Source organism: Cucurbita maxima, unplaced genomic scaffold (assembly GCF_002738345.1).
Source record: "Cucurbita maxima cultivar Rimu unplaced genomic scaffold, Cmax_1.0 Cma_Scf00041, whole genome shotgun sequence".
Taxonomy (NCBI): domain Eukaryota; kingdom Viridiplantae; phylum Streptophyta; class Magnoliopsida; order Cucurbitales; family Cucurbitaceae; genus Cucurbita; species Cucurbita maxima.
In genome coordinates, this window is record NW_019272057.1 from 1,495,258 (window position 1) to 1,511,720 (window position 16,463).

A 16,463-nucleotide genomic window follows, 5' to 3' on the forward strand; every position below is an offset into this window, starting at 1 on the left:
GGGAGGGGGGGGTGTTTATTGTTTTGACCTGTTACAGATGGTCTTAATTTTCATGATGGTTCTGTTGATCTTTTTCCTAATTTAGCAATATTTTTTAAATTCTCTCTTTGATTTGAGTAGGGCTTCTTTATGATCGGGAGTGGCTACTTCAAAGCCTGACTGGTGAAACTCTTACACAGAAGAAGGTGAGCTATTCTTCTTCATAAACTTCTTACATGTATTTTTTAACACGTATGAACACCTCACCATCACGAGAATGTTGATGGAGAGCAAAAAACAGCATTTGTTTGCTCAAATATTTGCAAATCTCAGTCAAGCCCCCAGCTCCGTAGGTCTTACTCTTATTTCTGTTTAAGTTTTGACGTTCTGCTTAAAATGTTACTGTTACAAGGCTTTTGAATGGTTTTTGATTGAACTGTTCTCCAACATCATATGGTTAATGACCTTTTTTTCTGTGCTATCTTCTTACTATTTAAACTAAGGACTAAATATAGCGTTCACTGCACCACCCCACTGGATTAGTCAGTTTATCCCTCAAGCATTTTAGAATATATCATATTAGTTATAGTCAAGCTCTACCGTTTCTTGAGGTAGTTACAATTAATATACAGAAAATATGCTCGTAAGGAAAATCTTATTATTATGGGGTAGGGAGGGGCAGGCATGCTAATATGGAGGGAAAAAGACTTAAATTTGTTTTTGATGGCTAATCAAATGGAGATTGCATGAAATGGGTATTTATTGAAGTGAATTCAGCTCCAAACACTTGCGGCTCCTTCCAAATTGCCAAAAAGAGTTGAGGCATTTTTAAACTTATCCAAATAGCCCCTGCTTTACCCTTGAACTTGGGGATTTGCATAATTTGAATTAACTAGTAGTATCACCTCCCGGAATGACCCCAAGCAAAATGAGAGAAACTAACTAATTTCTTACTAGTGGCATAGAAAAGTACGCCATAGGTCTGATCTTCCTACATTGACACACATTTTGAGCTACAAGTACTTGAAGTGTAATAAAAAAGTCGATTTGACCAATAGTACAAGTTCTAGAATTTAAACAGTTCAAGGATTAAGCAACGTTCCCTAAAATGGAGAAGAGGAAGATCATCGTTCGCCATGTAACTCGATCTATGATTTGATACAGTCATGGGGATTACTTCTAATTCAATCAATTATGACTGAAAAGTATGTCACGGGACACTGGAAGTGATTTTATTTGACATGCTAGATCTAGAGAACCTGTGTCCTCGTTACTTCTACTTGAATCTCAAGCACATTGTTAAGGGTTTCACGCTCCCTCTTTTAACTTTGTTTTGAGAAATTCTGACACTGCATAGATAATAGATCTTCATTCTTGTTCAAATATTTATAATTGACTTTTAATTCATCTGATATTGTTCTTAGGTTCCGGAAATGTGTCTTATACATACTTATATCGACCTCAGTCAGGGAATATTGTTTATCAACTCCCCACGTTGCAAAGAGGGACTGCAGATCATCTTGAATTCAAATTCTAGCAATGGAAAGAGAGAAGAAATAAGTTTGCGTGGTCAGATGTGAGTAATACCATGTTGTAGGATTATAAATTGTATGGCCCTACATTAGGGGAGACTGTTGGAAAATTTTAGAAGTTGCTGCATATACAAGTCCATGTTTATTTTCTGAACTTCTGAGGTTGGAATTAATTCACTCTAATGTTTAGATATCAAGTCCAGGGTTATGACAAGGAAGTTGATACTTGGTTTAGTGCTGCTATTGGTCGACCATGTACTTTGTTGCGCCATTTAAGTTCCAGTCATTGTGTCAGCTTGGATGAAAGAGACAGTGTTGGTACCTGTCGAGAATCACGAACTTGCTTGAATTTTTCCAATGAAGCACAGTTCTTGTTGATATCCGAGGAGAGTGTATCAGACCTCAATAACAGATTGAATTCAAGTATGTTATTTATAATTTTATACTTGCAACTACCATGAATCTTTTCTAGTTATTGATAATTATCTGTTCTGTCCTTGTTAAAGTGGTATGCCAGTTTAATACTGTTGAAGATTTTGAATCAGTTGAATGTTATTTAGATGTAGACCTAGCTTCACTAGATTCCAATTTTGGTGATCTTAAGTTGCATTGTCTGTAGCAGATGTTGGAAAGGACGTTCGTAGAACATCAGTTCAAGTTAATCCTATGAGGTTCCGGCCAAATCTTGTCATATCTGGTGGCAGACCTTACGCTGAAGATGAGTGGATAAATATTAAAATTGGCAACAAGTCCTTCAGAGTAAGTTCCTTCTCTTCGAAACGTTTGTATGGAAACTAGTAGAATGCTACTGACATTAACCCCGAACCTTGGCAGTCAATCTTTTACTTGCTGCAAATCTTTTTATAAGTGGTCAGATTTGTTTTCATTTTTAAATTCAAACCAACCCACTTTTTATCTTTTAAGCCTACTATGCTACTATTAAATACCCCTTTGGGCTGATGGGTTTTAGTAAATATAATCTTATATAAATATTTTAATCCTCCTCACTTGTGGGTTTGGTAATTTGAATGGCCAACAAGAAGTTATCAATTTTAACACTCCTTTTCACTTTCACTTGGGTTGATGAGTGATTTAACATGGTATTAGAGCTGGAGATCTGGATGAGTTTCAATAAATTAAATCTTTATTCGATATTTTAACAATTATATAATTAAATTCATCATAATCCTTCGGCTTATTCTTTTGAGTTGATTCAACTCAAAAGATTTAACATGAATGGAGATCTTAAATTTGAAGCCCTATATTGTCATTTTCTCTCCAATTAATATTGATTTTCACCAAAATTTCAAGCCCGTTGATTGGTGATTTACCATATATGATCATTTCATTTCACCCTGTTTATAAAGTGTCTGTTTACATTTCCAGTCTTTAGGTGGATGCAACCGTTGCCAGATGATCAATTTTGCAACCGACGCTGAACAGGTCCTGAAGACAAATGAACCTTTATCTACTTTAGCATCTTATCGGAGGGTGAAGGTTAGGATTTTTTTTAATTTTTTTTCCTTCCTGGTTCATTGTACAAGTTAAAATCGACAACACGAGGTTAAGTTTTTCCATTGAAGCAGGGGAAGATTTTATTTGGGATACTGCTGAGATATGAATGTGAGGCCGAAGAAGGAAACAGCAATAACTCGTGGCTTCAGGTGGGAGAAAGTATAATCCCAGATTCTAAGCAGCTTGGAGACACACGTCGTATACATGCCGACATGGTAGTGTGTCAAGTAGGGAAGTCTTCTCGCTAAGCATGGCTGAAGATTAGTTGAAGTATTCAGGTGTAGAGAAATCCTAAAAAATAATGCAGTTATCTTGGAGACGGAACAACTCCCTTAGTATTAAAAAAGACACCAATTTGATGGTCATAAAAGATGGACATTTCTCTACAAATATTGGTATTCAACATTCCTCTTTTAATTTCTATTAGAGGAAGATGGCCTGCTCGCCTTCCATCACAAGTTCTGACGCTGAACTTCAAGAATAAGGATGACGATGTAAGCCTTTCTTAAACAATGTATTTATTACTATTTTATGTTTTATTAAAGGTTTGAATTCACAAAAGTATACGAAAATGTTGGCGAATTGTTTAATTTTGATAATGTAAATTATTAGAAAACTTTACAATCAATCCTCAGCCATTGGTTATCATTTATTTGCCTTCAAAATCACTTCTCTTACAGAAGCAAATAAAAAAAGCAGAAACATAAACCAAGTGGGTCGCTATCTAAAATATCTCCTGAGATAACATTGATGTCATTCTTGGAGCATCAAATTCCATTATTCTAATGCGAAGTCATTATTTCTTAGTACACAGATTTGAAAAGTCTAGAATCTCAAACCATTATTTAACTCTCTTTCAATTAAATTAGGAATTAAAAAACCTGGGTTCATTGAATGTTAAGAGGCTGCTGCTCAATTTTTGGATCATCTCATCACATGGGGTCGTTGAAATCTATATTAGTTAGCCGCCCCTGTGTCATCCTCCATCATTAAAATAGTGATATGAGTATTTAAATGTTAATCTTTACAGGGCAACAACAAGTGGGAATCTTAATGTGGTATGAAATTACACGTACGCCAAACAAGATATTGTTTTGTGAAATCTAAGAGAGAGAGAGAGCGATGGGTATAATAAGACTGATTTTGGCATTCCAACCCTACGAAGTTTCATTGCTGTTTCTTCTTTCTAGAAAATCTAGGCATCATTGATCCTCAATTCCTACATCAATTATCTTTTAACCTCTAAAATTTTGTTTTTGGGATGTTGTGTCGGAGGCAGGTTTTATTTTAACTAGTGGCTTGACTTCAACATTTACTCCTACAACATAGGAGATATTCAACATCGTTAATACTTAATAATTCTCGTTTTAAAATTCTTTACTGTTATTTTTGCTATCCTCAAATGATTTCTCAATCTAGCGGTGATAGGGAATGACGATGAGAATTGATAAGAAGAGACAATAGTGATGGTGATTGTTGAAAGAGGAGAAAGGACGAGAAGAGAGAGAAAAGATGATGGAAAGTCTAATGAATAAGGTGCATCATTATATTATATTTCTCAACTAATATAATATTTGTTTTAGGCATCAAACTTTATTAAATATATTACTATCATAATATTCTAACTCTCTAAAGTTTTTAAAAGTATTTATTATTTAGATGTGTGTGTCAATCATCAATTTGAGTCATAAAAAATGGAATGAATAAACAATATTTAGTAATTAAATTTGAGAATAGCTAGTAAAGATTTTTTAGTCATTTTTAGGTTTAGTGAAGACATGAAATAGAGAGTATCATGTTAGAAGTATTCTCTAAGAACTTCGAAACTCCTCCGTTGTATAATAATTCAACGGCTTATGCTATCATATTGATGAGCATTACTTTATATTTAAAGTTGACCACATTCACATTTGAATCGAACCTTCAAGATTGACCTTTGGCTATATCCTCGACTCAACTAAACTATCAAGAGTTTGACCAAGCCTCTGTCTGACCCTCTTGGAACGTTTGGCAACCATAGATTTTAGGGTTAGGGTTAGAACTAAATTTTAACCAAAAATTATTTTTGAGTTGCCAAAGAGGAAAAACATGATTAAGAGACAAAAAGAGTTGTCATGTTTTTGTTAGAGGTAGCTGACATGAAGTGATGACCTGGCACCTTTCCCCTAGATTCTTGATTTCCAATTTGAATTGAAGGCATTCTAGAAGCTTTGAGTTGGCAATCCTGTTCGAGTAATTTTAACACATCACCTGATCACCATCTCTTATTCTATGTCGCCCTAAACCCTAAAATATCAAACGCCTAATTTCAAAGTTTTGAATTCTGTTCTAATCTTTGAAGAGCCCACGCGTTGTCCTCTTCCCTCTTTAGAATTCTGTTCTAAATGGGAGTGAGGACAAAACATATTGAAAGAACTCGTGTTGGCTTGTGTTAATAGTCTTTATTCTTAGAGGTGAGAAATGAATAACATAACTATGTTGTAGGGGAATGTCGAAGCCATCAGTAACATTACATTTATATCTTTATCTAAATCTTGGGCTTGTGGCATTACATTTTCCTTCTCATGTAGTTTCTCTCTCCTTCATCCCGAACCTCTCTCTCACAAAAGCATTATGTCACCATTCCACCTAGACATCTTCGTTAATTGTCGAGTCCGACTATAGCAACTAATTGAGTTCGTCTTTTCCAAGGTGTCGTTTTTTAGGTGGATGATAATGCTTCTAGATGAACTAGAAAGGGTAAGAATAAAATAGTATTTTTAAACAAAAGATCGTAACAAAATCACATGTATACCATTTAGGTCATTGTTTTTTTTTTTTTTTTACTTAAAAAAAAAGAAAGTATTAAAGGCTACAAGGCACTACATTTCCTCATCTTGTCCTTTAATTGAAAATAATAATTTTGACTTTATTCAAAAATAAAAATTGTTTATAAAATAAAAGAATTGCTTAAAAAAAGATGCATTATTGTTAATCCTAAATATAAAACATTGGTTAGCTAAGAGAGCACCCTAAATAGTGCTGCTTTGTCTGTTCCCTTTTTATGCTTTCTTACATGTGAATTTCAAGTTAATGACAGCGCTATTATGCCATTAAAAAACATATTTAGTTCTGTTTTTTTTTTTTTTTAATGTAACATTACAATCTAGTGGACATCGAGAATCCAAATATCACCAATATTATTATGAATTGAGACCATAGGTAAATGAGAGAAATTAAGATACAAAGTGTGGTTAAAAAGTTAAAGGATTATAGTTTTTTTTTTTTTTTTTTAGGTCACAATATAAACCCTAAACTCTAATATAATATATATATAACCCTAAACCCTAAAAAAAGAGTTTTTGTCTTTTTCACTTAGAACAAATTCGGTTAATATTGATAATGCAGTGTCAACCACTAACCTTCCTCTCTCTCTTACTGAATACGGTTGCCCGAGACAAATTCTTCTTTGAAGACCCGAATATGAGGGCCAGCGGATAGAACGAAGAGAGGATCCGATAATCATACCACTCAAAATACTGAACTTTGCCTTTTCTTTTTTTTAAGAATGTTGATTGCTGTGCTTAGAAGCGGTAGTGACCTGGGAGCATAGGATAGACAATGAGTAAACTAATATCAAGTACTTCTTAATCAGTCTCACTAGAGCAACAAATTGTTCATTCCTTTAATCCTTCTAGCTCTGGAGAGTCTCTTTGTAGGATACTTGGCCAATGTCCATGGTAAGTGGTCATCTTCTTTATTTCATATTGATTTTCCTTTTCTCTTACTTTTAGAGGTAGGGTAATCAGTTCTTTCATTCCCACCCTTCATTTAATGGATCGCTTATTTCTAGATTTTTGAATCGTTACTTCATGTATAAACTAAAGTGCAAATGTTAAAATATATGTTAAAATATATGGATAAAAAATGAAATTTTGACAAAAAAAAAAAAAAAAAAAAGAACTCATTGATTAAGGGTTACTAAAGGAAGAAATTAAACGGAAACATCTTGACACTTTCCTTAAAGAAACAAAATTTAAAGTAAACAATGTATCAAATCCATACATAACTTAATAGATTTCCACTCCTAAACTCCAAATCATTCAACATTTTGTTTTTGGGTAAAGAATTGAGTCTTTCAAGAACATGGTGGGCAGAGGGTTTTTGGTATTAGTTTATAAGTTTTGCACTCAAATAAAAAAGACCCCAACTTTTTAAAACCCCACCTCACCTTCCATCATGATCCTATAAATTTCAACCTCTTCTACTTCCAACTTCCCAATTACTCTCTCTCTCTCACTTCTTCCTTTTCCCCCTCTTCTTCACCATTGTTGACAAACATGTTTGGTGAGCCTGAGATTGATGACTACCAGTTCCCCCTTCCAGGGTTTCGATTCCACCCTACCGACGACGAGCTCGTTGGGTTTTACCTCCGACGAAAGGTTGATAAGAAGGCGATGGGCATGGAGCTTATCAAGTCCGTTGATATCTATAAGCATGACCCTTGGGATCTTCCTAGTATGATTCTATTACTCTCTCATCATCAATCAACTTTCACTTTCCTATTATATACTTATTTCAAAAAAGATGATCTTGCATTCCTTCTTGATATGGGCTTGGGGTAAAGACCTCGTGAGATCTAACATCAGCGGAAAAGAGAAACAAATGGTATAAAAATCTATTTTTAATTAACGCGTTTTAAAAACTTTGAAGAAAAGTCTAAAAGAAAAAATCTAAAGAAGACAATATCTACCTATACTTATAAGTATGTACCATTATAGTTTATAGGCTACTTTTTTATTTTTGATGGATTGGATGATGTCTTGGTCAGCAATTAAGGTTATAGGATCTGTTCCAAGGTTTCATAGATTGCTTACTTTTTCCCCTTAATTTTTTATGTTTTCGGATAAATTAAGAAACATTTGAGTTGTCCCACTCGCATTTTTTTAACACAAAACTCTTAATTTAATAGGGTTAAAACTCTTAATTTAATAGGGTTCTTTCTTTTTTTGTCATCTTCTCTTCATTCATTGAACTTGGGCTCTATATGCACAATAATTATAATAATAATAATAATAATAATAATAATAAACTCATGAACTGGAAATTGTGTGGAAGTTTGTGCAGATGTGAGCAATAACTTGGGAGACAAAGAATGGTATTTGTTTTGCAAAAGAGGAAGAAAATACAAGAACAGTATAAGACCAAATAGGGTTACAGGGTCAGGATTCTGGAAGGCCACTGGCATCGACAAACCAATCTACTCCCATGGAGGACAAGGAAATGAGTGCATTGGCCTCAAGAAAACCCTCGTTTACTACAAGGGAAATGCTGGAAGAGGCACCAAAACTGAGTGGATGATGCATGAATTTCGCCTGCCTTCTCGCTCTCTTAATACTCATACACCTTCCATCTTCCCAACAATCAGAAACAATGTCCAAGAAGCTGTAACAAAACTCCTCCTAATTTAATTTGTTCTTTTTTTGTTTAGATTTATGTTGTGAAATTTGGTTTGTTTAATTCCAGGAAATCTGGACGTTGTGCCGAATCTTTAAACGAAGCGTTTCATGTGCAAAATATGCACCAAATTGGAGGGAGATTGCAGCAGGCAATGGTGGTTCCATATTTGGAGAAATGAATAATAGCGATGACATGGATGATGAATGTTGTGATAGAGATAGCAATTACATTAGTTTCAGCCCTTTTAATTATGGTGAAAACAAGGCGGTGGGTACTCATCATTGGAACCCATTGATGATGAACTTTAGCGCCATCTCCCAACCACCTCCTTGTTCTACAACTGAGTCGCCACCGTCAAGCCTCTCATATTTTGATGGGGATGCCACTGATCTGTTTGGATACAAAGATAGGAAGAAGCTTCAATTGATTAATGATCCTTCATGATCTTTTATGTTGTAAATAAAAAATCATCTCCCCTCACTTAGATTGTTCTTGGTTTTAGAAACTAAGGTCATCCCTTTTTGACAAAATTATGTAGCTTTCTCTCGTGATTAAATAAAATTAGAATGGTGGTTGTAATTAAGTGGAGTTGCAACGCCATCCTTCTCTGCCACAGATTGCCATGAAGAAGTGATGACACCATGTTAGGAATACAGGCGGTGCGAGAAGGAACAGGTTCGATCCATGGTTGGTTTGTTGGACCGTTTCAATATTTTGGTTCAATGAGTTTTTTCAATATTACCGATCAGTTGGATTCAGTTGAACCAGTTTAGTTTAGTCGTGCTTCCAATTCGTTTCAAAGTCTGTATGCTTACATACCCTTTATTTAAACTAGAATTTTTTTTGGATTAAGCTGATTTAGGGCATTTTGGTTAGGGTTGAACGAGTAACTTTTAGTCAACAAAAAGCTAAAAACAAATTAGGGTTTTGCTTCTGAGGGAAGGGACATTCAAGTTTGATATGTTGCATGTGATTGATTTGTAAAATTCTACGTTGATTGTGCATCAACAATGATTTTGTGGGTAAGCACTAGAAGTGACGGAGATTAGTGTATGAGACATGGAGTACACTTATATATTTATTTTCGTGGTTCCAAAAGGGATAAGAATTTTGATTTTGGTCCTATGTTGGTACATGAATTTTGGAGACGGAATAAAGATGCATGAGTTGGATGATCAATATCTCTATATGGCTTAGGGTCAAAACAAAACGATTCTTATCCAAAACAGGTTATGAGCAATATCTTACCGTCTTTAGGGTTTAGAACCAAAACAGAGACGACTTCAACTTTAATTTCATTTGAAACTTCAAACGTCTAGAATTTAATATTAAATGGGGATGCCTTTTTTTTTTGGAATTGGATTGTCTCGAACATGTCCGGGACATCACTGTTTTTATGTGTTTACTTGGCAATAAACAAAACCCTAATGAAAAAGACATGGTCTTAATTCTTTTTAGTTGCATGTTATTTACTCCCTCTAATTAAAACTCCTCGTTCTTCCTTAAATTGATGGTCTCAAATAAGACATTGTCTCAAGACTTGCTGACCAAATGACTTTGACTTTCTTTTCATGTTTTTGTCCACCAGCTATTGGATTCTATAGCTTTCGCTCCCTTCCCTTCAACTATGTTTTGACCATCAACCAATCAAACTTTAATTCATTGTTCAATTGGTTGCTAAATTGATAGGATCGTGTAACCGCTCTAGCTTACCGCTAACAGATATTATGCTCGTTATGTATCACCGTCAGGCTCACGATTTTAAAACGCGAGAATATTTCGTTACTCTCTTCAACCATTGTGCGATCTCACAAATTGGTTGCTAAAAATAATAAATTGAAAGGTAGAAGTAGTATTTATACGCTTGATTTTACAAAATTAAATAATTTTTCAAAAACGCTTAATTCTATAAACTTATACCTTATGTTGAACCTAAAATATGTTATTTTTAAGATTATTAGCATGGCATGAGATTCAACAAATTCAACAATAAAAGTAAAGTAGTAATGATTCCCAAAGAGTCAATATTCAAAACATGGTTTAATTTATAATATAAAGTAACGTTTGTAGGATTGAGCCGTTAATGTCTGCAGGATTATAATAAGTATTTATTATCTTTGTTTGTTTATTTATTTTATATTGGAGCTGAAGAATAGTCCTCGCTATTATTCCACTTTTGAATTGGTTTAATATCTATCTTACCGGTCTTCCGTGGAGAACGAATAATGTTTTCAACCATACATACGAATACCCGTGGTTACCTCAACCATAAATAATTCTAAACGTGCAATTTAAACTACATGACATCGCAAAGGAACTTACTTAAAAGTAAACTAATGAAACACCATAAACCTAGATATCAATCATCCATCGAGAATTTGTAATAATTTAAGAATAAATGAGGTTGATTCCTTCTAACGTGACACTAATCGTAATTTGAGTTTAATTTTAATGAAACTTGACTTAAGTTTATCTTAGATAATTTGAACTATGTTGTTCACAACCGTTTTAAAATTCGTATTATAGGATTGAAAGGTTGATGTTCGAGAGGAGAATGGAGGAATTGCTCCTAGTTTTGAATTGGTTTAATGTGTATGTTAGAAGTCTAGATGGAGAAGACATAAGGTGACACTCAAAAGAGGTTAGATGATGACAAATTTGTGGCCCAATATTGTTGGTTTTAAAAAGTCAAGTCTTTTGTTTCGTCACAGACCATCCAAGTCAAACCCAGAGACTTGACCTTTCCAAATTCGTGAATCTTTTCACTCTATAAATCAAACACCCAACCTCTTCTTCTTCTTCCATAACTCACAACTAAACCACTCTTAATTTTCTTTCTATATCTTCTTCTCCTTTTTCTTGTTCTTCAATTTGATCATGGCGGCTGCTGCTACTGCTGCTTTCGACATGGACGATTACCAATTCCCCCTTCCTGGATTCCGCTTCCATCCCACCGATGAAGAGCTCGTCGATTACTACCTCCGTCGGAAGGTCCACAACAAATCCGTTACCCTCGAACTCATCAAACAGATTGATATTTACCGATACAACCCTTGGGATCTTCCTTGTAAGTTGATAGATTACGGTAACCCTTGGGATCTTCCTTGTAAGTTGATAGATTACGGTAAATTTAGTTCAAATAAAAGATATTCTGACGTATTGCAAATTTGCAGATATCGGTGGGACGAGCGGAGAGAAAGAGTGGTACGTGTTCGTCAAGAGAGGGAGGAAGTACAAGAACAGTGTGAGACCGAATAGGGTAACGGGGGCGGGGTTTTGGAAGGCGACGGGCATTGACAAGCCAATTTATTCACAAGGAGAACAAGGAAAGGGGTGCATTGGTCTGAAGAAAACCCTGGTTTTTTACAAGGGAAGTGCTGGAAGAGGCGTCAAAACTGAATGGATGATGCATGAGTTTCGTCTTCCTCCAAGCAATTGCTCCAATTCCCACAATTCCCATAATTCCCACCTCCCCGAAACCATAAACAACGGTGATCAAGAAGCGGTAAGGAAAAAAAAATTAAGTACCATTCAATTCAAAAGCTTAAAAGCTTAAGCCGATAGATTATGGTATATTGAATAGTTTATTTTGAAGGGTACAGGAGATTTGGACGCTATGTCGTATATTCAAACGGAGTGTTACGTGTCGAAGATACACACCTAATTGGAAAGAAGTCATGAAGACCAAAAGATGCAGTAATAGTGTGGGTGATCAATATTATGATGAAGATGGAAGAGAAACTTATATAAGTTTTGGGTGTAATTCGTTTAATGGGTTTGAAGAGAAGAAGGCAGTGTTGGTTTGTGATGAAACAAAAGAAGGACCAGCTGAAGTGGTAAACCAATCTCCAGCTTCATCGGAGTTCTCGAACTTTGAGGAAGATTGGGAGGAACTCAGATCCATTGTGGACTTTGCTTTTGATCCTTTTTTCAATAACCCTTCAATTTAGTTATATGTAAATAACACACATCCACTACTTCTATGGAATATTCATGAGTTTTTGCTGTTTTTGCTCATGGGAATTTGCTTGGTTTATTGGATAATATGGAACAATTTAGTACATCCCCATTTCATTCGACCAATCCAAACAAAAACATTAACGTATATACTAAATTAATTAAAACCTTAGTTTAATCGACTATGTTTCATAAATCTCGACACTTTCCTGACATTTAAGTTTGATTCAAGAACAATCCAACGGAATATATATAAAACCCTGCCGCCCAATCGCGTTACAATCTACTTATAATCACTCAAGACAAGATTTACCATTTGGTCAATTTTTGGTACACCCATTTGCTTCCATGAATAAACAACAAGTAATATCATCTGCTTTAGCTTGTTGCATATTGTCGTCAGCCCCACGATTTCAAAATGCGTATATTGGAAAGAGATTTCTACACTCTTATAAAAAAATGTTCAATGTCGGATCTCATATCTGGTTTTAAAATGTGTCTCTTTGGGAGAGGTTTCCACACTCTTATAAGGAATGCTTCATTCCCCTCTCCAACCAATGCGTGATCTCAGATCCACCCTCCTTAGGGGCCAACATCCTCATTAACACACCGCCCGATATCTGGCTCTGATACCATTTGTAATAGCCCAAGTTCGCCGCTAGCCAGATATTTATTCCATTTAGCCTGCTACGTATCGCTGTCAACCTCACAATTTTAAAACGCGTTTACTAGAGAGAGGTTTCCACACCCTTCTAAGGAATGTTTCCTTCCTCTCCCCAACCAATGTGAGATCTCATATTTTAAAGTGGGTAAGAGGTAAATTAGTTGGTTGGTATAATTAAATTAGTAAAAACTTTTGAATTGATGAGTGATTTAAGAGGGTTATCAAACTAGGGCGATGCATATGATTGTAAATAATATGAAGTATGTAAATGAATTGAAGTTCCACATATACAAAAGGGTTTGGTCAATGGTTGACGAAATAAAAAAAAAATCGACAACATTTGGAGGCCCTATGAGTTGGATAGGGTGTGGTGGTACAGTCAAAGCATACATTATAGGTGATCATAATAAACATATTATCTTGGATGGGGTATGGTCAACACATTTGAATAATGTTTGACTTGGCAACATGAATTTTTCTGAATGTCATTTATGCCAATTTATTGCTTCTTTTTTAATTAATTAAATTTAATTATATTATTATCAATAGTTTGAAAATTGTGGAACTTGATTAGAAGTGATGTAATATGCTTGTTTCCATCCTAGATTATCTACACTACTAATTAATCAATATTTTTATTTTTAATTTCATTCAAAATTCAAATGCTTTTATTTCAAACTTATAGGCTGGTCAGAAAAATATCTCAAAAAAGATTTTTCCAAATATTTTTATCATCTTCTTCAATTTTTTATTATTTCAGTTTTAGAATCAAACTTTGGTTTAGGTTTTTTAGGAAATAAATAATTATAAAATTTAGATTCTTTACGCTAGTTTAGATTATACTTGGGTTTATAAGAGATCAAAAAAAGTACCCCAAACCCACTATATTAAATATTGTTTGCTTTGACCTATTACGTATCAAAGTCAATCATCGGACGGTGCAAGCAAGGGCGTTGACTCCAATGGAGTGGATTATGAGATCTTCCATCAGTTGGAGAAAGAAACGAAACATTTCTTATAAACATGTGAAAACCTCTCCCTAGTAGACATGTTTGAAAACGTGAGGTCGACGGTGATACGTAATAAGCAAAAATAGACAATATCTACTAGTGGTAGACTTTGATTATCATACCTTCCTTGATAACCGATGGAAGAGTTATGGTTGAATTAGAAGGTAGAAGTTGGGAAAGAGTTAATTTTGAAGTTTTGAAAGTCAAAAAATGGAGCTCCTGATGGATAGCTCGATTTTCAAAGTCAAGGAAGACAAAGCTCCTGATGGATGGGACCATACACATTGAATTTTGTACCCAAATAAATGAAATTTTAACTTTACATCACACAATATGAAAAGGGTTTACAAAGAACAAAGAACAAAAAAGAAAAAAAAAAAAAACAATGGTTAGTATTATACACCATGAATTTTAGATATATATTGAGTTTTAAGCCTCTCTTTCTTGGTTTTAACAAGTCCAAATTGGTGTACTTGAGAGCCCCATGACTTGATCTTCAACGTTCCCCATCTCCCCTTTTAAGCTCTACCTTATAAATTAAACCATGCTCTTCCCCCAACTCTCATAACTTAATTCCCATAAACTTCAAACTCTTCCAATGGCCACTCCCTCACAATTCGACGTGCCGGACGACGACCAGTTCCCCCTTCCGGGCTTCCGCTTCCACCCGACGGACGAAGAGCTCGTCGACTTCTACCTCCGTCGCAAAGTCCACAACAAGCCTCTCGCCATCGAACTCATCAAACAAATCGACATTTACAAACACAGCCCATGGGATCTTCCCCGTACGATTCTTAACCAATTCATCTATCTCTATTTTTCGTGTATCTAATAGCTTCCTAAATTTATAGACCCAGTTGGTTTGTAATGCAGATGCGAGTAACGCGGTGGGGGAGAAAGAGTGGTATTTTTTCTGCAAACGAGGGAGGAAGTATAAGAACAGTGGGAGGCCAAATAGGGTGACCGAGTCAGGGTTTTGGAAGGCCACTGGAATTGATAAGCCTATTTATGGGCACACCCACCATGGGTGCATTGGGTTGAAGAAGACGCTTGTTTATTACCGTGGAAGCGCCGGTAAAGGCACTAAAACCGAGTGGATGATGAATGAATTTCGTCTTCCTTCTTCTTCTTCTACTACTACCTCCCGCCATCCCTTCGGTACAATGATTAAAAACAGCCTCCAAGAAGCTGTTAGTAACAAAATTTTAAAACTTTGACCACCAAGTTTGTAACTTTGACCTAATTAAAGAAGAGGGTGTGTGTCAAAAACTTATTTTTTTCTGTTCTTCGCAGGAAATTTGGACTTTGTGTCGCATATTCAAAAGAAACATCTCCACCAGAAAAGGCATCAGTACACACAATTGGAGGGAGATTCCAGCGCCCAAAAGTCAATCAATGGAGATCATGAACTTCAGAGCAACCACCAATGATATCAATATCGACAGATGTTTGAGTGACAGCCAAGAAAGTAGCTACATCGGATTCGCCTCTCATAATTCCTTCATTAGCTTTGATCATGTGAAGGAGGTTCAAAGTTCTCCTCAGATTCAGATGGTGCACGGTGGCCGATTCATGACTCATTTTTGTGGCCCAACTGATCAGCCATCATCCGCCGATCATAATTCACCGACAAACGTATCACCCTCGTCGTCGAGCTTCTCGGATTTTGATGAGGATGCCACTGATTTGTTTGGGTACGAAAAATGGGAAGAGCTGAAATCGATTTTGGAGAGTGATCTTGATTCATGAAGAGCTTCAAGTTCAGTTAGATGCAAATTTATGGGGGTTGTTTTACTCAACATATGATTCGAAAATGACCCGAAAATGAAACTATAATGAGCATAGTAATGTTTTTTTCATTCTTTTACTCTTAGTACAATCTCTAATGAGCATAGTAAGAGACAATAACGAGAAAATAACTTTTCTGAACGTTCAAATGACCCTCGCTTAAAAAAGTGGAAAAAGTTGTCAATGGAAACCCTACCGAAAATGACTAGGAAATGGCCCCTAAATGAAACTATTCAAGGGTGGATTATCAAATTTAAACATTTTAAAAACTAGCAACAGTAACTTAGTTTTTTCGCGTATGATTTAAATGTCTCAATTAAGATTTTCTCGAGGGGGTTTCGATGGTAAGATCTTATACGCATGACTACCTGTTTTTAATGGCCCGAGAACGAACCTACTAAAAGATGGTGTTTTTAATGCACATAGGTGTCAACTTCATCAAATTTGAGCATTCGTTACAACATCGTTGACAAATATTGATAGTAACTTAGTTTTTTCACATAATGATTTAAATGTCTCGATTAGAGTGTTCACGAGAAGGTTTGGATTGTGAGGTCTTATACACATGACTACATGTCT

The 16,463-nt window shown here is 35.3% G+C and overlaps 4 protein-coding genes across 12 annotated transcripts in view; all 4 read left to right on the top strand.

Moving 5' to 3' along the window:
* The window catches only part of LOC111469677 (molybdenum cofactor sulfurase), a 14,946-nt gene extending 11,356 nt beyond the window's left edge, over nt 1–3,590 (top strand). For 4 of the 9 annotated variants that reach the window (XM_023115033.1, XM_023115036.1, XM_023115041.1 and 1 more), the window contains 6 exons: nt 121–185; nt 1,404–1,555; nt 1,702–1,934; nt 2,131–2,270; nt 2,898–3,008; nt 3,095–3,590. In XM_023115033.1, coding sequence (XP_022970801.1) covers nt 121–185; nt 1,404–1,555; nt 1,702–1,934; nt 2,131–2,270; nt 2,898–3,008; nt 3,095–3,274 — 881 coding nt within the window. In that variant the 3' untranslated portion in view covers nt 3,275–3,590. Of the gene's footprint in view, nt 1–120; nt 186–1,403; nt 1,556–1,701; nt 1,935–2,130; nt 2,271–2,897; nt 3,009–3,080 lie in introns of all 9 variants that reach the window. The other 5 variants (XM_023115035.1, XM_023115038.1, XM_023115037.1 and 2 more) reach the window with 3 other exon arrangements.
* Nucleotides 3,591–7,298: 3,708 nt separating this feature from the next.
* Nucleotides 7,299–9,132, top strand: LOC111469706 (transcription factor JUNGBRUNNEN 1-like). Its single transcript, XM_023115090.1, has 3 exons — nt 7,299–7,523; nt 8,133–8,452; nt 8,532–9,132. The coding sequence occupies exons 1-3, from the start codon at nt 7,346–7,348 to the stop codon at nt 8,907–8,909; spliced, it is 876 nt and encodes a 291-aa protein (XP_022970858.1). The 5' UTR covers nt 7,299–7,345; the 3' UTR covers nt 8,910–9,132.
* A 2,186-nt stretch (nt 9,133–11,318) lies between these two features.
* Nucleotides 11,319–12,476, top strand: LOC111469707 (transcription factor JUNGBRUNNEN 1-like). The gene is made up of 3 exons (XM_023115092.1): nt 11,319–11,532; nt 11,639–11,970; nt 12,068–12,476. Exons 1-3 carry the CDS (start codon nt 11,343–11,345, stop codon nt 12,413–12,415), a joined length of 870 nt encoding a protein of 289 aa, XP_022970860.1. The 5' UTR covers nt 11,319–11,342; the 3' UTR covers nt 12,416–12,476.
* Nucleotides 12,477–14,617: 2,141 nt separating this feature from the next.
* Nucleotides 14,618–15,930, top strand: LOC111469704 (transcription factor JUNGBRUNNEN 1-like). The gene is made up of 3 exons (XM_023115088.1): nt 14,618–14,881; nt 14,970–15,286; nt 15,390–15,930. The coding sequence occupies exons 1-3, from the start codon at nt 14,695–14,697 to the stop codon at nt 15,843–15,845; spliced, it is 960 nt and encodes a 319-aa protein (XP_022970856.1). The 5' UTR covers nt 14,618–14,694; the 3' UTR covers nt 15,846–15,930.
* Nucleotides 15,931–16,463: the final 533 nt, after the last annotated feature.